General features: G+C 44.6%; 1 protein-coding gene across 3 annotated transcripts in view; it reads right to left on the reverse strand.

The window, feature by feature from the left end:
- Positions 1-3,895: 3,895 nt before the first annotated feature.
- The window catches only part of LOC135913106 (techylectin-5A-like), a 43,652-nt gene continuing 22,953 nt past the window's right edge, over positions 3,896-24,594 (reverse strand). For 2 of the 3 annotated variants that reach the window (XM_070532932.1, XM_065445767.2), the window contains 6 exons: positions 23,034-23,108; positions 18,113-18,294; positions 16,492-16,634; positions 14,357-14,462; positions 10,313-10,480; positions 3,896-5,331 (listed from right to left, as the gene is read on the reverse strand). In XM_070532932.1, coding sequence (XP_070389033.1) covers positions 5,036-5,331; positions 10,313-10,480; positions 14,357-14,462; positions 16,492-16,634; positions 18,113-18,254 — 855 coding nt within the window. In that variant the 5' untranslated portion in view covers positions 18,255-18,294; positions 23,034-23,108 and the 3' untranslated portion in view covers positions 3,896-5,035. The remainder of the gene's footprint in view (positions 5,332-10,312; positions 10,481-14,356; positions 14,463-16,491; positions 16,635-18,112; positions 18,295-23,033; positions 23,109-24,594) is intronic. The other variant, XM_065445766.1, reaches the window with a different exon arrangement.

Here is a 24,594-nt window from a genome sequence, read left to right on the forward strand (position 1 = left end):
ACTGAAAGCCATCACTGAACTAAGGAAACGTTGCATATCCTTTGCGTGAAGAACAAGAAACTGCTATCGAAATCGGCAGTAACAGCCCATACACCGTCCCGGGTCGGCGGTTCATCTAGGGCTTTTTTCGAAGTTAAAATAGCAATCGCAAATGAAAATAGATGTTGTGGCACTTCCAAGCATACTGCTGAATACGGACAGCAACTTTTTCTTTCTGGTACAGGCGTGAGTTTTAGTTGCTGGGGGATAGCGCATCAATCATACCTGTGCGAGACGTAGCTTTGCAAAACAAACTGCTTCTCCGCTTTGACGTGGTAAATTACCCTCGTGTTTCCGTCTGCTGGCGTGGCGTAGCGGTAAGGTGTCGGGCTTGGGAGCTGTAGGTAGCAGTTTTATTTTTGCGTTTTTGTTTCTTTTTTTATTGCACTAAAACGCTCCTTGTTGCTTTCTGTATTTAAAAAAAAATACAAACGGCGTGCAGGCACCGCATATTTACCGCGCTAGAGCTGTTTTTCACTTGAGTTGCCAGTGCCTCCCAGCACGCTGCGCCTTCCCAGCGCCCCAGCATCCAGCGCGCTGCACTGGGCCCATAATCCGGTGCACTGGGTCCCAGTGGCACTGGGTTTTGCAATAGGGGTGCCATTATATATAACCACCATTTGCGTATTCCGGATGGCCACAATTCTGGAAGGGAAGTACTGCACGTGTTCATTTCGTGAAAGCTATTTCGAGTGTGGAAATGTAATGTTGCAGTTTTTTTAATATAAACCTTTCGGTCAGGGGAAGTTGCGACGCCAGATAAGTAGAGCGAAGACAGCTGTCATGACGGATTGCTTGTGGTAGCTGGAACAGATTCATTCAACACTTGAAAAAGCACTGAAGCTTCTTAATCACATTATGCTAACCCTCCGTGCTCAAGCAAAACGCACACTGGCTTCTCATAAGAGTAGGTTAAAATTATGTAACTTGACTATAATCAGTCTATCCTTTGTTTTGTGAGTGCAATTTACTGCGCGAAAGCTAAGTGTGTTTTTTGGAGAACAATATGATTGTTGGTAGAATTAGAATTATACAATGTAAACAATTCTTTTTATCTTTTTCTATACGCTAAAGTATTATTATTTACGCCAAGTTCGGCATTTCAAGACCCTTATCTGTACTGCGAAATTAAAAGACCTTACATGTATTTCCCAATCTCTGTACTTGCCAGGTGTTATTATTTTTAGTGCTAAAGGCGTGTGATAGTGCTTCAACAGCTTCAGCAATATGCATCAGTACTATGGTAAAGAAAAGATCGGATTTGGTTCACTCTTGAATGGCGTTTCTTGACTCATGTTTTCGGTTTTCAAATACTGCAGTGAAGAACTACATAGGTGACGCCCGTGTGCAAGAACACCTTTATTTTTCGCAAAATTTTCCGATTGTTGTCAAGTGCATCGCAGGAAGCGTAAGATAATAACGATAATCGGTGCCCTTCGTTGCTTTAGAAAAAGCATATTTTTAAATAACAGGAGGTCCCGAGGCAGTTATCGTTTGTAGGACATCCTTCTGTAAATTTTGGTCTTCATAACCAGTAACCTATTCTAAATAAGTCAATTTCAATCTCAATTTCTATGTGCTGGAGGAGAACGAGCAGTATAAGCTGCTTCGAGAGAGAGAACGATGGCGAGTTTGGTCGAAGTCTCGTGCATGTGTTGCCTGAGCTGTGCGACCTATCGCTGCGGTCATCTACTCTCTGCGAGCTTCATTAAATAAACCAGAGCACTTTTCGACAATTTGGTGGAGGTAATGGGCGCTATGATGACCTGCAACTCTACAGCTGGACGCTCCCTTCCGCTTCTGCCATGCCTATGAACGCCGGGCCACCCGGCCCACCCCAGGTATCGCCCATCGTGTGTTCTGGTGCTCTACGCAAACAATATCCTCCTGTCTTTAACTACACCGACTGTCAAGATGTGGAAGATTGGCTCGTTTCATAAGACGGCGTTAGTGCTCATAACGAATCGAATGACACAGCTAAATTGACTAATGTCATCTTGTATGTTTTGGGAGTCGCTAATCTCTAGTTCTGGAATCGTGAATCCCTTTTTACACGTGGACAGAATTTACGAATTGTTCCAAATAAGTATTCAGTTGCCCTGCTTTGCGTAAGCTTCGCGCAGAACAACGCTTGCGCCGTCGCGCTGATCAAGGGGGTGAAAACTTCACCAGCTACATGGAAGATGCAGTTGACTTTGGTGGTGCAATAATGCCGCTAGGCTCAAAGCTGAAAACCTAAAAAATCTCTTTAAAGGCATGGAGTATTAGGCCTTCCTAATCCCCTAGCTCAAAATTCTCGCACGGTTGACGACGTCATTACGCAGTGTGAGAGCTATGATGAGCTCCACATGCAACGCCTGACTACGCACGCAGCTGTCGCACCGGACGACACTATTTCGGCCCTAATCGACTGTTCCGCCCACTCCTCGTTCCTCGAACAAGTGAAACAGTTCGCTCAAGAGGAAGTCGCGCCAGATGTTACTTCTGCCTGCTACCCCTGTCGTCTCAGTCCTGTCTCCCTGGAACTACGATGGGCCATACATGAACAAATCAGCGACACCCTACCTCTCGCTAATCAGCATCCTCAAGAGGCATGTTCCGCTAACGTACGCTGTCCTCTTTGCCAGTCGAACACCTCCACCTGCAGTTGCGCGCTCCACGCCCACAAGTGGATTCTACACTTCGCCTTCTGCAGCTGCCAACTGCACGCACCTAAGTGGCTTCTGCGCGCCTCAGCAACACCTATGCTTGGCTCAGCTTGGTACACCCCAACCTGAGCCCCCTGTTGACAATCATTGGTGTAGTCAAGGAAACTGGCCCATCTGCTTCGCCCATGGCTTTACTGGACACGTTTCACGGTTCGGCCACCAGCGGGACTGATACCCTCCCGATACCCCGAAACCGCTAGCAAATGCTCCTGACTCCCTGTCCCGCTATGCTTCACCAGTTCCACACTTCTCTTCTTCCCCTCTTCCCAGAATCATCAACACTCCTCGGTCTCCATCTCACTGCTGACGTTTACTGCTTTGCATTATCCGCCGCCCTCCAGCTGTTGAAGAAAACTAAAAAGGCGCCGTTCTGGAGGCAAGAACTGACATCTCATCGGACTGCTCAAGGCCTCGTTTATTTCGCGCAAGCGTCAACATTATGCCCAAGGTGTCGCCGCTCATGCGCTTGCCGATACGAATTCTGCTGTGTCCGTGATTGCCGACCAGCTTCGTCGTACGCTCAAAAAGTGGCGACGCTCTTTTCTGCCATTTCGCCCCGCACAGTAAGCGCTGAGCCAATTTTCTTTTAGCAACGTGCACCATCCATGTCATGATACAAGACAGTTTATACTAGATTGACCTTGTTCTACCCCGCTGTGCTCATGCCGTCATTGTGGGATATGACGTGCTCTCATCTCACCATGCAGTTATCGATTTTACCTGTGGAGAGTTTGTGCTCACTCCATTCTGCGACACTCTTTCTGAAGATATGCCTCTATATCCCGCTCGAATGTTCGTAGCCACCAACACCAATATCCATCCATTCTTTTCCGCTATTGTGGCTGTATTTCCTGAGCTGTGTGACCACTCGCTGGGCTGCTCTACTCTCTGAAAATTTCATGACTACAAGGAGAATACCTCTCGACACTAAAAAAACGCCGTCAAGTACAGAGTGCACTCCCACCTACGAAACAGTGTCAATCCATAAAGTTTGTTGCATTGGTTCTTTCAGTGAAAAACAGGCGTATTGCCAACTCCTTGGATGTTCTAGAAGACTGCTCCACGTATTATGCTGTCCAGAGCTAGAAACAAAGCTCAAAGAGCAAGATCCACACCGTAAAATATGTGCAATGGCTCTTTCACGACCATAGAAGCAAAGAAATTTTATTTGCAAAAATCATACAAACGATATGGCCACTCCTGTCAAACATGTATTCTATGAGGCTTGCAACGGACCTATTTACGCAAATACAGCGCATAATGCGGTCCACACGTGTAGAAAATGTTGCCACTTGATATCGTTACATAAAGATTAACAATGTAATCACATATTGCTAAAGTATACTTGTGAACAAGAGCATAAACACAGGAATTTGGCACATTAGAGGGAAGAAAAGCAGTGGAATTTTTAAGTAGACGTACAGCTCCCAATACTGCCAGAACTATTGTTTCCTTAGTGTATTTCCGTTTTAATAAATCTACACATTCCGTAGTGTGATAATTGTCAGAAGTGAGTTTTTTTGAACATTTCTATGAGGAGAAATGCCAAGCCGTAGTTGTCTACGTTCTTTGCTGCGGGTAGGTTGAGAAATGATAAGATACACCTGTTCAGGGCCACGTATAGGCATATGCAGGTATGTGAAATACGTGTCGGGTTTACCAGGAGGGGCAAATGCAGCGTCAACAAATACAGCCAGAAACCCTGTGTAAGCTGCTGCAATAATGAAGCTCCAGAAGTGCTGTACGTCGAACTGAAGCACCAACTGCGCCCATAGTTCCGCCGTTTCAACGCCTGAACACTGAGGATTGCCTATATCAGGCTTTAAGTTAACGTTGCTTAAGGACATAGCAGCGACACAAATGCGGCGGTAGTGCCTTAATTGTAGCGCATATTACCGCTGCATGCGGAATTAACGCCCCATGTTTATGTCGAGTAGCACAAGGTACATTCCAAAAGCGGAGACAATAGAAGTCGGGACACATTGAAGCGTTCCCGTTCAGTCGGGTTGTATAATACATATTATGTTTTAACTTTGTATTATACCTCATGGGTCAGTGCGAGATGGGCCCCCGAAGCGAAGTCATTATTTTTTTCAAAGAAACACCAGAGAGGAAGAACATTAATACTGAATACACAATGTTGTGATAGAGTTCTGACAACATTTTCTGATACAAAGCTTAAGATGTGGAGACGGCTGGAAAATGTGCCCCTAAAGCGTCCACAAAATATATTGGCAACAGCCTGCCAACACACCTTTACAACTCTTGCTTTGAAAAGCTTCAGTTGCTTAAAGGTACCCAACTCTCGTGGTTTTAATCAGTCTGACGGGTCGTATCATCATCGTCACACTGGGATAAGAGTAGTGGTACAGGTGACGTGAGCCATTCCGGATGCTCCAGTCGATGCCGTCGGCGTAGCTGGCATGTGGGCCGTTGAGATTGAGACCGTTTAGGTTTGCCTTGTGACAATCGTTGTACCACCAGCCCCCGCGGAACGCCCCAGCACAGTTGAATTTTGCGTTGTCGTGGTCCTGGTCGAAAGTGGAAAATTTGTTGTGGTTGCAATAGAAGAGTGAGTCCCAGCCTGCGTATTGCGTTTTGCAGAATAGTTAAGCATCTTTCCATAGGGAGCAACGTTTTCAAAGCAGCCCAGCAACCAAGATCATCATTATTCAACGATTTTAGGAATTGACTGAAATGTGGTCAGTGCACAGGCAGCAGGAAGCCCAACAGTTTTGTTCAAAACACTAGCTCGTATTCCTTTCCCCTCGTGATGTGCCACCCGCCTTTCTTGAGACTTTTTACGAAATTGTAAGCACGAGGTCTATTGACCAAACTAATTTAGCCATTACGCCAAAGCAATACCACCAGAACACACAAAAGCAGATAAACAGATAAAAATTGAACTACGATACGGCTGTTCGGCCGCTTAGTGGCGGATGAACATATACCAATGCGGGGATACGATCGCGTTTGAGATTAACAGCCGCAACATCTACGTCGGTCCGCTAGATATTGAAAGCAAAAGCTAAGCGCCATCATAGACGTGGCATGGCAGATATGTTTCGCACTGATACTGTAGCACACCTGCGTAGCGTACAACGAAACTGAAGACAAATATGTTCAGTTCGTGTACAATTAGGTTTAGAGAGGGACAGTCAAGATAATGTGTAGCGATTTTAGTAATTTACACCCATACAATGCCAATACCACTCCTATCACTAGGGGATGATTGATAATGCAGACAAAACACAAAAACAATCAATTAAACTAAGCTGCTGACGATGTCACTTTGAAGTTCGCGCGGCTGCTCGCCATGGTGTCATGGTCTTTCGCGGCATTTGCGGTAAGCAAAGCGGTTTGTTATCGCAAAACTGACTATATTTCAACCTGGAAGAGTGAAATCCTGAACTTCGCGAGTTTCGACACCTTTTACTTCGTGGCAATGAGCTGAAGAGGAGAAAATAGATATACTAATGATGACATACCAATGTAGTGCAGCTGGATTTCCAGCGCGAAATTTCAAAATAAAGATACTAGTCTATCTTACAGTATGAGCGAAACGAGAACAAGATGAAAACAGGACGGTAAGACGGGTGGGTAAGGCAACCGTGGAGGGTGCGTTAACGGCATGGTTGTAGAGTTGAATAGAAGGAGGCGTTACTCAACATCGGAGGAGGACAGTGCGGTAGCACCGTGTTTCCGCAGGTTGACGTGTATCACCGGCCGTGTGTCAACCATCGGCAGACGCACGGCGTTGCCACACTTTCCTCCTTCGAAGTTGAGTGGCACATCCTTTTTTAATGCTACACCCTCAACTCTAACAGACCCTCGGTCGCTGTTTTGCCTGCCCACCTTAGCGTCTCTCCCCTTCCGAAGCAACATACCTATATATGCCGTGCCCAGGAGAGCATATGTCACCATGGCAAAGACAAATGCACTTGTAGAAATATAAACTCCTGCTTTCTTGTTATTCTCGTTTTGCTCATCATGTTGAATTTCTATCACCTGCAATCCCCTTGTTTTCCCTTCGCTTCATATACTACGATACATACAGGGCAACGCAGTTTGTAGCCGAGGCCTGTTATAACTTGCTTATGCATGGCTAAATCAAAGTGATAAATTTTCCGAAAACGATAGCTTAACTATTTTCTTTGTCAGAAAAGTAAAACAAGAAGAAATATAGATCCAACCGCGAAAATGTGTCTCGGAATCACAAGAACGTTTTACAAATACTATCATGTGCCAAAATTGCAGTCTGGCGAAGCCACTGTAGTGCTGACAGAGAGAGAGACAGAAATAACTTGTGTTTGTACAGCCGGCAGGATGGTGGGGGCGGGCCAACCCCGCCTAGATGGCGACCAGAAGCCATTCAGCTCTAGAGGCATCCTCGGCACGCTGGACGGCGAAAAGTTGGTTAAGGGGCCGAGCTGAGCAACACGGTCTCCCACTGCTTCCGATCCTTAATTTCTTGGCCTTGTCGGGGCGCCCGAGTGCAGTCCCAGAAAGTGTGATCCAGGTCCGCCCTTTCTTGACAAAATTTACATTTGGCCGAATATTTGTCTGAGTAATAATGATTATAAGTCACCAGATTTGGATACGTATTCGTTTGAAAGAGGCGCCATGCGACCGTCTGCTGCTTATTAAGTGACGGGAGTGCGGAAATAAAACACACCTTCCCAATACGTAATAGTTAGGTATCTCCCTATAGGCAACCATGAGGTCCCCTGTCAGCCCCAGCCGCGGCGGCCCCGTTGCTCGGCTTTTGAGTCCTTGAGCCACGATGTTGCCGGGGAGGAAAGAGTGCGCAGGCGCCAGTGATATGGACAACCCGCTGACCACGGAAGTTTGCCAGGATTCGTTATGACTCCGGCGAAATGCGCCCCTTTGCGAAATTTAAAATGGCGGTTTTCCAATCACTGGCTATTATTGTGGCCACTGCGGAAGGCATGGCGAGAGCAATTGCCGATTCCTCAGGCACCTCGGCTTTGTTTGTTTTAATAGATTCGCTGATTTTAACATAACCTTACGAGTTCACTGCAACGATAGCCATATTCTGATTAGTCGTGTACTCTACCTTTTCGACGTACACCAAGTCCTGAGAGCGTTAGGATCTCCTTGCACTTTCCTGCCACCTTTTCCTGTGGTGTTCGGGATGCATGCTTTTGAGTAGCGGTGGGATAATAAGCTGCTTGCTTATGTCGTGGAGAATGTCTACTTTAGTGCCATGCTGTGATGCATATGTTACTCTAAGCTCGTTAAATATGTGTCTGCGAGTAGATATTTGTGTGAGTCTTTCGTATTGCGATATTGTATGGACTTCTATTAGTTCTTCGAGCGTGTTGTTGACACCTAAGGCTAGGAGCCTGTCATTCGATGTGTTTATTGGTGAACCTATGGCTCGTTGGAACGGCGTTTGTAGATGCCTTCGATATCTGTCTTTTCTGCTACTTGGAGATTTAGGTAAGGAGTTATATACACTACGCGGCTAATGACAAAAGCCTGGACTAGTCGTACCAGATTGTTTTCTTTCATCCTATTATGGCGATTTGCTATTCTCTTAATTATTAGCATTGCTTGTTGTGCGCTGTTTTATAGTATTCGGATTGTTTCCCCGTTGTTTGGTATTTGGTTGCCATTGACATAAAGCGTGATATTTGGTTTATCCGTAGAACTCTTACGGCCCATGCATGTCGGTCGGTATAGAAGTAATTCTGAATTTTGCGGCGAGCATCTCAATCCTTATCCACGACATATTTCTCGATCGTACTGTAGCACTGAGACGAATTTTTTTATGGGACAATGAAAAATGTAGCCTTATTTTTTGTATTATCAATGGTCCGTTCGGCTATCATGCGTCATTTAATTTATGTTTAATTTCAAATAGAATTTTTGGCATTGTAAGATTAGTTTTCTTGTCAGCTATATAGCTGTACTACCTAATGCGTGGCCTGATCCCACATGTAGCACATTTTTAAATATCGGCCAATAATATGGCTACGTGCTACAGTTTATGTGCCACAACGTATGCGACACACTTCAGTAAATGTCTTGGACGCCAACTTGAGTCACGGCGCATCTGCCATGACCTCCCGGTGGCTTCACCAGAAGCTCCAGTGTATCAAAAAAAAGCGCGAAATGTCAGCACAGGTGCCGTACAAGGCTCATAGATCACACATTTCCGCTAATCGGAGGGTTGAACAGCGATTGTGGGTGAGTTCGGCCCGATATTTTAATTTGTTAGCATGCTTAACCTCCTTCAGGCACTTTCTGCGGGCTTTCTATCAATGTATGTATGTATGTATGTATGTATGTATGTATGTATGTATGTATGTATGTATGTATGTATGTATGTATGTATGTATGTATGTATGTATGTATGTATGTATGTATGTATGTATGTATGTATGCATGTATGCATGTATTTATGTATGTATGTATGTGTAGGTATCAACGTTCGTAACCGTTTTTCCGCCTACCTCGGTCGCAGGGTTGTCAGTGGTTGAAGGAGTAGCGCATCGGGCTGATGTGCTGAGGTAACGGGTTCGAAACCAACTATCACACCAACTTGGGTCGCTGAGTGTCTGGCAGTGTGTGCATATATGCCGCTCGTCCAGGTACTTCTGTCACGATGACATGGTTCGCTCTAGATGCTGGACTGGGCAGGTGCCAGTGCTCGAAGAAACTCTTTGATGACGATTACGAGTGCTGAGAGTGTGCCACTCTGTCTCTGATTGTTCCCAATGAACATCTTTGACGCCAACTTGGGTCACCGGGTATATTCCAGTAGGTGTGTGCCACCCTTCAATGAACGTCTTTTACGCACACTTTGGTGACACGTATTTGCTACTGCTAGTGTGCCACTCTACAATAACGAAAAAGATCCCTTACATCCTTGATCCTTGATGGACCCCTGTCACAAGGGTCCATCAAGGACAGCAACCCGACAGGTTAACAGTCTGCGCCACAAATGTCCCAGGTTCACACAGGAGCCTTGCTACGAATATATCAATGTACGTATCAATAAGCGCAGTTCACCCAAAAGTAAGTTGTTGAGCCATTCTAGGCCAAACAGAGATACAGTTATGGAAAGTTGGACATTCCAAAAAGTGCGCAATCGTTTTGCTGGTAAGCCTAAAAGCGAGGCATGATAGTCTCGGCGCATGTCCTTGTCGATGAACGCGATATGCGACATTTACACACCCGATGCGTAACTTGAGCGAGCGAAACTTGACCTACTGCGGTGACTGAGAGCACGGCCAGTGGTGGGTGTAAGGTACGATTCATTAGCTGCATGTCGATCTCAGTGCAGGCGCTGTAGATGATTGGCGTATCAGCAGAGTACTGCCGTTGAATTTGAGTTAATTGTCATCTCGGAAATCAATTTTTTCATGTCAGAAATGTTTCCCTCACTACTGCCTGGCGCAGCACTGTGCTAACTTACTGTCGTAAAAAAAAAGTTGCTTGAAATAAAAAAAATACATATAAGCTCTGGGATTCCAAATGAATCACCTATTTTCTTGATACGCTCTTTTTGGCTTGGATATAAGTATATGTATGCTTACCATGAGGACCCAAGTAGCTTCCCATCAACAACTTGAAGTCTGCTTTCTCCGAGCCGACTTTGAAGCTTTCGTAGAGGACAGAGATGCTTTCACTGGTGTGATTCGTCAAAACAACTTTCAGCTCCATGCTTTCTGCAGTCGTCGTCAAAGTATGTAGCGCTCTGTTGCCTGTTTCGGACAAAGTTAGAAAAAAAAAGAAGTGTGAAGAAAGAGAGGGAGGGATAAATTTATTTACAGAAAGCTATAAAGGGCGAATTGAGCTATAACTTGCACTGGCCTACTACACTACACTGGGGAAGAGAGACGGGGAGGAAAAGGGCTGATCAATGATGACGATGATAACGATGATGATGATGATAATGTGAGAAGGAGGTGCGCATGTACAAATTCACAATGTGGTTAGATCTTTAAAGCCATCCCTCTAGTCCAGTGGCTTGAATAACAGTCAAAGTAGAAAAGCAAAGTGCGAGTTTTGGACTAGTTGGTGTATAACTGTTGATGTCTGCGAAACGAAAGGGTAGCAAGGGAAAGAAGGAAGAAGAAAGTGCGTGCTATTTGCCTGCTGCTTTCTTTATTTCCTGTTCTTTTGCACCATTATCATCGACTGAGTAGGACACTGAACCAAACTTATACACCCGGTGTCAAAAAGCGATGGCGCAAAAAAGCAAAAAGGCTAAAGTTGGGCGTGGAGCTTCTCACATGTGTCCCATGACTTCACAATGAGAACATGAAACAAACTGATAATGTGCAAAGTTCAAGTGGTTATCCCTTTGGAGAGTTCAAATATAGCGTTCAACGTCCGCAAGTAAGTCGCGGTCTATATGAGGAACCGTAGTATCATGCTCAGGGTTAAGTTTGACCACACCTTGTTTTTCAGCGTAGACGCACAGCTCGGTGAACAAGTAATTCTTGCAATATTCCCCCCATAAATATTCGGCCATTTCGGCATAAAATTTTAGAAGATTTCGGGCGGCACGGTGGGCCACGTACGTCCGCCTGGGACGTTGTACCTTGAAAATCATCACGACGTAAACACAGTCTGCCATGCGCTCTGTTTTCGCGGCTGTTTGCGTTGGTGAGAGACGCAGTGCAAAGGTGAATTCGCTTAGTGCTGCTGCCGCGCTTCGTCACTCCATGACACCATGCTTGTTAAATTGGTGTGACTATGTTCAGAAGATCATATGGGCGATAAAAGCATTATCTTTACTTAGAATAACTAGCTAACCACTAAATTTGCTATCGGAATCGATGCTTCGCTTTTCGGGGGAAACTGACTTTTTCGTCATTTATGTCGATAGCTGGGACGGACACGACGTTGCTCGAAAACATAAAACGGACATTGCAAAAAAGAAAAAAAAGAAATGGCTAAAAGGTGTATTTAGGTGTGTTGAACTTCTAGTCCTAGCAAAAGTGGGTACACACTATCTGTCTGATTGTAACTCCTCAAACTGCGTACATCACGTGAATGCTATATTGACGTTTTTGCATTACACGGAAATTGAGATGCTGCTGTTACGGCCGGGATTCAATCCCACACCTTCGGACTTAGTAACTCAAAGCCACAGCAACTGCGCCCACACGGCGAGTGTTTACACTGATCTCGGTCCAATAGCAGAATCTGCTTGTGCTTATAACCACTGCGACGCCAGAGAGGATTCACCACGCTGAATGCAGTGTTCTGCAGAGTCTGTAACTCCGAGGCCACCACCATCCATCGTGACGTTCTCTTTGAGTGCTAATCTACAACAACTTCATCTTCTTGCACAAATATGTTCACTGCTGTTCGTGTTTGCAAATTTCATTGAGTGCAATGAAGGACTTACAGCAACGATCAACCGAAGCATTTAAATCTACGACAAGTCGGAGGAATGGAAGAAGAATATTGTTGGCTGCACGCGGATCTGGACTTGCAAGACATGGTGGGAACTGCTCAGCCCAAGCGCCACCTTTCCGGAAAATTCTTCACCATTAGGAAAAAAAATTACGACTACGCTACTCCCTAATGCAAAATTTGAACGCAGCTTTGCACGACTTTTCATTTCGCGATGTATTGAGGCAAAGACTTTTAGACCGAAATCACCGCACAGAGCGGTAGTATGTCAGTGCTGTCAGCGCCTTCGCAGAGTGATGGGCAGTATGGCAACGCTAGCACGATGAGCGGCACTTGAGGCAGCTGTGAATGAAGACGACGACGAAACTGCGAGCAGTGATACGAGCGCAAAAGGCATTATGGGAACGCTGGCAGGATGAGTGGCATCGAAGCCAGTTGTGGCAAAAAATATTCAGATCCCACGCACTGTCGGAATTGTTCGAACCTTTGATTGATTATAGTTAGTGGTGATTTTGACGCCTAAGGCTTAATTTATTCAACGTTTAGTCTAACACGAGAGTGGTGAATTGATGTTATACGTTACGTTGCGTGCACCACTGCAGTTTAATGCGTGGTACGCAGAACACACTGGGAGAGGTGCTTGCTTGAGGCGTTGTTGTGAACCATACTTCATAATCTCTGAGAGGATTGAGCATTGTCATTGCCTCACATAGCACATCCTACAGTGGCAGAAGTATCACACAGGAATTCAATTATGGCGACGTACGTGCCAAAACCACAATCGGATTATGAGGCACGCCGTAGCGATGGACTCCGGAATAATTTTTGACACCATGATGTCCTTTAATGTGTGCCAAAATCTAAGTGCACGTGCGTTTTCTATTTCGCCCCTTATGAAATGTGGCTGCCGTAGTTGGGATCAAATCCGCGACCTCTAGCAATGCTATAGCTGCAAAGCTACCACAGCGGGCACAGGAGTGTTGATTTGACGGTCGACCGCTTCCATAGTGTCGCAATGCCGCCTAAATCCTGCAGTGCGCTTTAATTAATGCGGCTCTGCTTCTGCATGCCCATCGTAGTTTTTCCGCTTGACATATGATCGTAGTGTATATTTTTTCAGAAATAGCAGCAACGTACTTTACCGTACGTTGAACTTAAGCTTATCCAGTTTCCCCGCAACCGTTGTCGTATAGTAAGTAGTACGGTGTCTCTGCCATCCGGCGTCACCTCCTGCTCCCTCCCTTGTATGGGAATGGCATCTTATCCTCCCTTCACACTACAGCTCGATCTATAGCACCTCTTGACTAGCACTTTAGTAGAAAGGGAAGCGCTGTAGTTTCTTCAAATGCGTCTGATGGGAGTCAGGGATAACTACAGATGTCTACAGGCTAACGTGGCGACGCCCAGGGAACTCCAGAGGGCATTGTGTACATTCGATGCTGTATGGTGAAAATGAGTTTCTTCCATCGCCTTTCCACTCTGACTCGCTCCTGTCATACAAACCTCTTCATCTGGCGAGGTGGAAAGCGTACGCAGCGAGCCTTTCCTCCTCTCGGGCTTGTGCAGATCCGGTGCGGCGCTGCCTGAAAGTATTGCGGTCGCGTGCTGCGCAACGATTTGAAACGTTTTAGATCATACTTTCACAAATTTACACAATGTCCGTTCATATAAGGGCGTCAGGGAAGGCCTTCGGTGCATCGCTAACTATAGTACGCGGAAATATCTCTTGGGAGCGCAAACATGCGTCGCGCATTATCATCCGTGGTGTGCGTATTTGTTGCGAACAATTTTGCGTATTTCGCTTTTACTTCAACGAAGAGAACTGGCGTCTCTGTATTACCAGCACGAAATAGTAAACCTGCTCACTATCTTATCGCTTGGCGCAGGGACTAAAACATAAGAGCGCATGTTATATACGGCCAACCTAAGGCAACCACGATATACATAGCGGCAGGAGCTAACTCCGTGGACAAAAAGCTAGATAATAAAACGAATTATACCACTGAAAATAGATTTATATTCTTTCCTGTGACGTTTATGTTTTCTTCGACTAAACTGATCTATGGCGACATTTCAAATTGTGATGTGCCTACAATTGCCGGGAAAGCCAGAAAACAAAGCAGCAGTGCGCCTCAATCATGTGCCAACGTTTGAACAAGAGCGCTTTTTTTTGTCATGATGTGAGACACAAGAAGTTTGCAACATACGCTTACCGAGCCAGTATTCTTTGGCAGGGTTGCCAAAGCCGGTGGCATACTCCGTCCAGTTGCGGTAGAAGTAGTAAACGCTGTTACCGAACTGCCCTCGCCTCTGAATGACCTGCACAACGCACACAGAGGACATGCCTTCATTGCTTCAAGATGTACCAATCATTGCACTATAGAGATTAGCTGAACGGGCTTTAGCCAGACATTTGACAGCAATGCGTCAGCATCACCGTGTTGTCATGCAACAGTGAGGGTGAAGAACCGGAAACACTACAAAAGCTTTCGGTGAGAAATTTACGCTTTCCTCGACTAGCTTTTGAACAGAAAAGGCAATAGTACTCAAATCAGAGCCATGGGCTGATCCCGAAGACAGTGCAGCATGAAACATCGTCTCAAAGATGTTGCTGTCAAACTTGCACATAACGCACGCGCCAGAAGTCGCAAGGAGCTATTCTGGCACATAATAAGCACGTGCTTGATCATGACCTATCAGTAAGAACACTGGGATCCGGCAAGTGAGTGCGGATCCCCATCGCTCACGGATTTCTTTGTATCATTAAAGGCTGACTTCGCCAACCGGAGGTCTAACGGAAAAGTGTGGGTTCGGCGCAGTGTGCACGAATGAGATACATTGTAAGACACACGACTCTTGAAAAAGGGAAAATGAAAGCGAATATCGTTCTAGGAGCATTCCACTGCTCCCTTATATTGTCACTCATGATGGCTAGTTTCTGCACAATTATTTATTCACGTCTAACGCTGTCTTCCACAGCAGCCGCTGGGGTTTGTTCATATTCGAGAACACGCAACGCCGCTCACTATACGCGCTCAATCTCATTAGGCCACCTTTGAACTTTGACATATTTTGCAAGGCATGCATAGAAGAAATTACGCCTGAAGCTAGTCATCATATTGTTACGGTGAAATGTTACACTATTCTTGTAAATTGCCACGAGATAACTCCCACGGCACATTTTAGTGTGTTTTTCGATGGCTTTCAGGTTTCCCACAGCTCTTTCTTGCGTGTTTCGCGGGCCTTGTTTCAGGCTTGAAAAAAAAGAAGAAAAACTTCATTTCATTAGGCAGCAGAAAGTTTGTTCGGAAATTTTTCGAGAAGGTGAATATTTTTCTTATTTACACTTTTGATCTGATTTCTTTATTCCTTTAGCTGAATAACTAATTTAACCACTGACCCATTATTCATCAGGAAAGATACAAAAAATAGTCTGATTTGTTCCGAGCGACGGCAACCATTACTTTGGTTTTGTCCAACTACGTATTACTCGCATAGAATTTTCTTTACGTTTGGCACAAATTACGTGCGACGCATAGTTCTCAGATAATAGGACATATTTAAAAGGCATAGTTATTTGGCAACTTGCCTTCAGCTACCGCACACAAATAACCCCTCGCGTCCAGTTACTTCTGGAGTGTACCGTAGATTTTGCACACCGTACCAGTCAGGTTCGGCATTCATTTCATAAGCTACAGACTTAGTCTGGTTCGTTGCGTGATGTCAGCTTAGATTTGTGTCTGCGTCGATAGCTTGGAGTCTGAGAACAGTCTAAGCACGGAGGTGGGTAGGTTTGTCTATTTGCGTTCAAGAGATTGAGTGATCCCATTAACAAACATTGCAGCGCTCTGGAGCCATCTACTTGGTGGAATCGATGCTCTTGCGTATTTGAGGCAGTCTCTGTAGGCGTTGGAACATCAACACAAACAATTATTATCAATAATAAGGAAAACAGCGCCCATATATTTCATCCGCAGCGTACGAATACACTTATTTTAACATTATTTCTTAGTTAATGCGGATCGATATCGCCCAACAGCGGCATGTATATATATTTCTTTGTTTGTGCCATTGGGCAAGCTTCCGAATTAAAAAAAAGTGGGAAAGTAACAGGAACGAATTGGGAGCAAAGAGGGCCACCTGAATACTGGAATGTTGATACGCGTCAGAGTAACTGGTGGGATCAACTCCAGTAGACGTATCGGAGCCGAATAACCTCCACGCACGCGCATTAATGACAGTTGTTATCAGCAACGGTAAGACGGTAATGTTATCTCCCCTATTACAGCAGATTTCAAATCCGGAAGCGGCGCACCCCATTTAAGACATAAAGAATGGTGGTACGCACCGTCCAGCCTCCTCCGTCTGTGTCCATGTCGCAATAGACCACTTTTCCTGTGACGTCGTCGTTGCCAAGAAATATTTTGTACAGGCCACTCACCGTCTGACCGGCCAGGAAAAGGTCGGTGCAATGTCGGGGCCGCATACAGTCTGCGAAATACGAGCTCACAAATGGTACAGCAGCTCTCATTCACATTTCAAAAGTCAGAAGAAGCTCTTTCCCCTGCATTAAATGGGTATCAAGATGCCTTTCAAAATGCACTTGGCACTGATGCTCTAGGCTCGATAAGAAAACATGACATAGGGGCTCACAAATCAAGTTTATTTTACGCTACCCTTCTTTCTCAGAATTCAACCTCTTTCTCTCTAAAATTTTCGGCACCTGATGTTTGAAGGGACCCAAGGCGTCCCTGTTTTCCGCATTATCCTCCATTATTATTTTATGCGAATGCTCTTCCCTGCGTACTACTGGTACATTCCTGTTCACCATAGAGTTATTCTGACAAATCGACCTTTCCTAATAGTTAGGTCGATCAGTCGTCTTAAATTTCAATAATCGCCGTTGCATCATATTTGCAAATTTCGATAACCCTATTTCTTCTCGAAGCCATTCCTCCACGACGCAAATACCATATACACTATTTATCGAATAAATGTCTAAGAGCAAAAAGTGATGAGCCCTTCCGCTCTCTGAAGGTGGATGACCAGCGAAGCTGTTTAGCATACGACACAAAAGTGACTCAGAATTTTGATGAAAAGGTTCAGGCACCATTATTGTCTTGATCGGTAGTGATCGTGACAATACTTACGCACACATGGTCTCATCTCACCTCTGGTATTAAACGTGTCAGCATTTCTATGCAAAACCAACAATAAATTTGTCCGTCACTTACGACAATCAATGACTCATATTCGGTTAAGCAACGACTCATACCGCCGTAAGTAAGCAAAAGATGTATTAACTACATGAGAGTCTACTGATCTTGAAAATGGTGCGTATTGATAACTAATCTACTGAAAATACATATCCAAGTGAACAGATCCATAAACATTTACCAGAATCAAGGAATTTTGCACCAAATTTGGGAGCTTAGTTATTGCCCACGCTGATTTGTCGATGGACACGAAAATTCCATGGAACCCTAGGAGTAAAAAGCTTCGCTGTAAAAACTAAAAATTAGAAGTTCAATGCACTGTAGGAGCATTTATACCGAAATGTGCATATCGGCACTGACTATTGTTCAAGGCTTCAAGCGCATTAACGGAACAGCCATGCATGTCACGCCTGGGAAACTGCACGTAACGCTAACTGTGAACCGGAGTTTAGTGGCAAACCAGGTGCTACAGCGGCAGCAAAAAACTCCCTAAGTACACAGGCCGCTTATGCGGACAAAGTCTTCTCGTTCTAATCTAAATAGAAGGATGGGTTACCGTCATGCCTGCAGTACCCACGTATCATTTTCGTGTATAACCACGAGCCTAAAGCATTTCAAACTGTTCATTTGCAAATAATAGCAATACAGTGCGGGAGCCATACATAACGTTATAGAAACAACTACCAGCAGAGAGTTGTTGGTACTGGTCCCATAAAACCATACCGCGCGAGTGAAAAGGAGGGGGTGGCTCACTTCTGATGTCGGAGAAGTGGTCCACGAGCTCCTTCATGGCTTGAGCTAAGCCAGGTCGAGCAACGACAGCAGCCTCGACACTGCTCGCACTTGAAGCCGAATACAAGATCATCAGGCTGATGCTTGCCACGATCCAGTCCATTTTTGCACTATACCGTCTTTCCTATTGAGATCCAAGTCGGCTGAAACAGATAAATGGTATGCAAACAACACCGTAAGAAATACATTTTAGGTGTCATAAGAAGATACATCCCTGAGGTACCACACCAGGGAAGCCATTTCGTGTCCTAGCAAGAGAGTTTCTTTTTGTACCTCAGTTAAGGGGGTCTTCCAAATTTGGTCACACCTGAACAAATCATGGTTATGTTTTTACAGTTTACAGCCTCCCGTCCAAATCTGGAGATGTAGTGTCCTATACGATGGTTCGAATTTGAGACCTTGTTTATAGAAACCCGAAGCTCAACATCGACTTCATGCTACCAATAGGGTGATTGGGAATCACGAATTTTTGGCAAAGCAACGAGACTTCGTGATAGGCTGTCTGCCCCTCTAATCAATGAAGGAGTTTGTAAAACTTTACAACAAAAACGCCAGTAGGCAACCTGAGCACGAGGAGGAAGTTCACAGAATAAAAAAAAACGAGTTAGAGTACATGCAGTGGGCATTAACAAGTCATGACCGGCAGCTTGCCGGTCTATTTGAAGCGTGTTGCCTACCGGTACTAATATATGGTGCAAAAACTATCAGATTTACAAAGGCTGCTTGAGAAGAATTCAAGGACTGCGCAGCGAGGGATGGAGTGATAAATATTACGCCTAACGTTAACGAACAGTAATATACTGGGGAGTATTAGAGAGCACACGGGGGTAGCCAATATTTTGGTTCACATGAAGAGGAAATGGAGCTGGGCCGGACATGTAATGCGTGATGAAGATAAGCAGTCGTCTGCTAGAGTTACAGACTGGGTTCCAGATAGCAAGGGTACCAGGGCAGGGCAATGAACTAGGTAGTGTATCAATTAGGTTGTGCATCATATCGCCCAATCTCTAAAATTGCTATAGGCACGTGAAAGTCAGCTGACATCATGCGGGGGTAATTGGAGATCGCTCAGATATGCCAGAGTGATGGGCGTAATCATTATGATGCTGTACCACAGTCCCTATGCAATTACGTTCTGCTTCATCTGTCCATATAAATAGGGAACTTTGACACCTATACACAGGTTGGACGCACGTCACTGCGCGAAACTGCCGGATACGGTTCCGCCATTCCCGAGCGCACTTCAGCCAATGACAAAGTGTTTACATACTCATGGATTATCGAACAGTACGACTTTCGCAATCACATCAATGAGGTTGAAATGGTGATTTGGGCATTATTTGGCTGCCGAAAGAGAAGAAAATGCAGGTCAAATAAAAAAGTGACAGGCTGACGCGGCCCACCCAGAACAGTCACAGCGCAAGCTGGAGGAGCTGTTCCATAGCAGCTCAATTTTCAACAGAAGGCGCAGCAGGGTATTTGCTGGCGACGTTTTTTGTCGTCGTTTTAGCGAGAACAATATGAACTGTCCTCGCATAGTCTACGGCGAGCTGCGGCTTGTGCTGCTCTCTGCACAGCAGCCTGCTGAGCCCGATGATGCTGGATGGCAGCCGCACGCGTAGCTCTACGGCTCGCCTCTTCAGCAGCGGTTCGTATCTTCCGAAGTGTGGAGGCGTCATAGAGTGCAGGTGATCAACGTCAAGCGCGCACAAATCAGGATGGCGTTAGGTGTAGACAACGCAAGCGCCATAAAGTGTAGCGAAGTGAAAACACAGGAATAGAGGCTACGCGTCGTATATCACTCCCCTTGACCCGTGCCACAATACGATGATGTTGATGATTTATTTGCATCCCCTTTATTACGGAGCGACGAGAAATATATGGTGCATATGCACCATATATTGGTCAACTTAATGAAAAGACTGATAGACTGACTGATTCCTTGGCAGTGATACAAGAATTGAACAAAAGAATTGAATATCTTGAGGTAACAGTTCAGCAACAGGCCAGGAAATTGACTGAATATGAAAACTATAGTCGTCGTAACAATCTGCTGGTTTTTGGTGTTTCTGAAAAAATCGGCGATTCAGAGACGGAGTTAAAGGCAGCTGTCATAGATAAAATTTTTCACGATACGCTGGGAGTTGAAGTAAAAACCGTCGAAAAAATTCATCGTATAGGGAAAAAGAACAAAGAACGACCTAGGCCAATTATTATGAAATTTTATGACAGCAGAGAAAAGCAACAAGTGCTAAAGAACTGCAATAAACTGAAAGGACAATCGGTTAGTGTAAGCAATGATTATGCAAAGGAAACGGTAGCGGTGCGAAGGAAGTTGTGGGAAAGTGCCTCTGCTGAAAGGGCGCAGGGCAAGAAAGTCTTTTTGATCGACGACAAGCTCAAAATAAATGACAAGTTATACACATGGGACAACGAGAAGAACGCACGCTCGCTCCTGAACTCCCGAGATAAGTTCAAGCAACGCACTAGAAAAGCAGGCAACTCGCATGATGGCTCTGACACCTCGGATAATTCCGGCGAATCAATGCCTGAACTCACCCCGTCATAGCTACGAATCTTATCTTTGAATGCTCGTAGCCTTTTTAACAAAGTAACCGAATTAGAATATGTATTACTGACAGAAAGTCCACACGTACTCGTCGTAAGCGAAACATGGCTAAACAACGGTGTGCCTAGTCACTGTATGGTACCCCCAAATTACCAGATGTTCAGATGGGACAGGGATACTCGTGGTGGGGGTGTTGCAATCATTGTCAAAAGATCTATAGATGCAGTAACGGTCGAGTGCACTTTGCCTGAAACAGTTTGGTGCAAAATTACTTATGCGAGTGTTACTTACCTTGTTGGTGCAGTGTATAGGCCGCCTGCCACTTCACCAGAGTTTTTGGATGACCTTAATATGTTCTTATGCACTCACTTGAACCGTACCACCAGACTAATAATGACCGGAGATTTTAATTTGCCAGGCATCAACTGGGACAGACTGATACCTGGGAACGTTGAAATTTCTAGTTCCGAAGCACTGCTGCAAATAATGTTTTCGCACAATCTTAAACAAATCGTGGAAGAAGACACGAGGGTAACACTCGAATCCCGGTCACTTTTGGACTTGGTGTTTCTCTCGGGCAGAGTGGGTGACTATACTGTGTCTGTTAAAGACGGGATATCTGACCATAAAATGGTTTCTGTGCACATTCCGATCAGAACAAACACTCGTGGCCAACCCTTTGTACCTGTGCAATTTAAGGCTTATAGGCAGGCAGACGACACATCCATTCAAGATTTTCTAGAAATGTCATATAGTGAATTCGAACTTGCCTGCGATTGTGAACCAGTTGAAGATCTATGGCTACGTTTCAAGAATATCATAAAACATTGCGTTGACAGATTCATTCCAACTCGACAAAAGAAAATAAAACCACGTAACCCTTGGATTAATCGACCTATTATACACATCAAGCGCAAGATAAAGAGGCTGCGCAGGAGAAAAGACAGCTCAGCTGAGGTATCGAAATTACGAAAGAGTTTAAAAACGGCTCTGATGGAATCAAAAGAGCAATTTTTTAATAAAAAACTATGTAGCTTCGTTAAAACGGCACCTCGGAAGTTTTGGCTTTACCTTAGTGGCAACAAAGAGGAAATAAATAGAATTCAAATTAGTGACAACATAGTAACAGAAAAAACAAAAATAGCAGATCATTTCAATAACTTTTTCCAGTCTGTTTTTTCTAAACCAAGCAATGACGACTTTGACGCGTACCCACCTTCCTCCCTCTCATGTTCGATGGATGACCTGGTCGTGACTCAGGCCGGCGTGTTTAATCAATTGTTACTTTTGGATTCTAAAAAGGCTAGCGGGCCGGATGGGATTCCAACCCAGTTTTTAAAGCGATACGCTGAGTGGATATCATTTTTCTTGACAATAATCTTTACAAAGTCCCTACACACTAACTCGTTGCCACAAGATTGGCGGTGCGCAGTCGTAACACCTGTTTTTAAAAACGGCGACCGACTACTCGCAAATAATTATCGCCCAATTTCCCTGACAAGTATCAGCTGTAAACTATTAGAACATATCATAAGTAAACATATACTAACTTTCCTCGAGGATAACGCGTTCTTTTATCAGTATCAGCACGGATTCCGAAGAGGGCTATCTACCATAACACAGCTCATAGAAACGATACATGATTTTAGTTCAGCCATAGATGCCCAAGAACAAATAGATGTCATTTGCGTAGATTTTGCAAAAGCATTTGACAAGGTTCCACACAGTAAATTACTTTTCAAGTTATACAGAGCAGGAATTAGCGAAACCATTCTTAAGTGGATTAAAGCCTATTTGAACAATCGCAGGCAGGTTGTGCATGTGGATGATTGTTTTTCTTCTACACTAGAAGTACTTTCTGGCGTTCCTCAAGGATCGGTTTTAGCTCCATTACTGTTCCTAATTTATATTAATGATATTAACGAGGTTACCGAATCTCCCGTAGAATTGAAGCTTTTTGCAGACGACTGTTTAATTTATTCTCGAATAACACAAGCTACCGACCAAATTAGAATAAACCGTGTCCTTCATTCCTTGCATCTTTGGTGCGAAAAATGGGACATGGAAATTAATTACACAAAATCAACTTTTACGCATATAACTAATAAGAAGACTGTGCAGCTATTTTCTTATAATATTGGAAAAAATAATCTAAAAAAAGTTGATACCTTCAAGTATTTAGGTGTTACAATTGCACATAATCTGCAGTGGCATAAACATATTAATAATGTGTGCTCGACAGCTTCCCAAAAACTTTACTTGCTGCGGAAGAAATTGGAACATGCAACAAAAGAAGTCAAGCTGATAGCTTACAAAACATTCATCCGCCCATCCTTGGAGTACGCTTGTGTTGTCTGGAGCCCGCACCAAAAAGTCCTAAAAGATAAACTGGAACGAATCCAAAGAATGGCCGCTCGTTTTATTTCGTCAAGATACAGAAGAAGGGATTCAGTGACGGAAATGCTGAACTCATGTGGGCTCGAGTCACTTGAAAATCGAAGGAAAAAATCAAGACTAAAGCTTTTATTTCAAATAATTCAAGGGCACTTTAAGATTAAATCAAATAGATATATTCAGCTTCCGGGAAAACGGAGCGCGAGAACAAACCACACACGATCCATCAAGCCTTACGAGTCACGTGTTGATGCTTTTCGTTTTTCTTTTTTTCCTGAGGTGATCGAAATTTGGAATGGTTTGCCTGCTGAAGTTGTCGAGCAATCGGACGTGCACAAGTTCGAACGTTCTATCGACATCTTTTGTCAAGAGCACCCAACTTGATGATTATGATATATGAATTTTGTATGTTGTGCAAAATTGTACATTGTTGTACATTGTATTCCCTCCCTGTAACGACCCTCAAGCGAGGGTCAACAGTATCAATAAATAAAATAATCCCCAAGCCTGCTTCACTTATCCAGATCCCGCTACATGCAACATGCGGCTGCCACCTACCGGCACACCTGGTGTAATCGAACACAAGTCCAATGCAAAATTTGCATGTAATAATGCTGCGCGGGCGCATAGCGCGATGAATGGGAAGTTTGGACGCTGACGACGCTGCTGCTGTTTATTGGCATCCCCTTTAATTTGGACAGTGAGAGTCACCTAGCCTGCTTGATGTAATCAGGTATGCTATAGATGTTTCTGATTCAGGCATTTATATGCGTTTCCTTAATGTTTGTCTTCCTCAAGACAATACATTCATTTCTGCGTCAATTCCCAAAAGTGGATAGGAGCCACATATGTGATTCAAAACACAAACAACCTTGTACCGCTACCTATGCAATTGCTAGATGGCGTGCGACCCTGTGTAATAAAATGCGAATGCAATGCAGAGTGGGCGCGTATCGACGCTACGCGGCACGCATCTAACACTGCGCGACAAGTGACACGATACGGTGATAACGATGAATTATTGGCATCCCCTTTAAACGGCGCAGTGACAAACAGCCACCTAGCGTGCTTGATTTTACTAGGTATGCCACACAGCTATTTCGCGTACGAATGGCGCCTGCCTGTGACTTTTTTCTTCCTCAAAGCAGAGTAATCATATTTTGGCCAATCTCCGCAGTGGGTTTGAGCCTGGCGATAGCTGCGACGGATACTGGACACCGGCGGTGGCGGACAATACGGTCAACGGAAACGGCTCTCAACATGTGTCCATAGCGGTTTCCGCTGTAAGAGACCAAGAGAAGGTGCGCGTAGGGTTTGTCTAAGGTGACAGCAGATGAGTGCGATGGCACAGGAGTTTCGTCAGAGTGCATTAAGGCACTTGGCTTGTGTGGCCTCCCAGAAAGAGGTGGAAAATACCGAAAAGCGTTCGTGTCTATAGGCGCAAATTGTTGACAAGGCAATATCTTAAGGACAACAGAAA

Source organism: Dermacentor albipictus, chromosome 2 (genome assembly GCF_038994185.2).
Source record: "Dermacentor albipictus isolate Rhodes 1998 colony chromosome 2, USDA_Dalb.pri_finalv2, whole genome shotgun sequence".
Lineage (NCBI taxonomy): Eukaryota > Metazoa > Arthropoda > Arachnida > Ixodida > Ixodidae > Dermacentor > Dermacentor albipictus.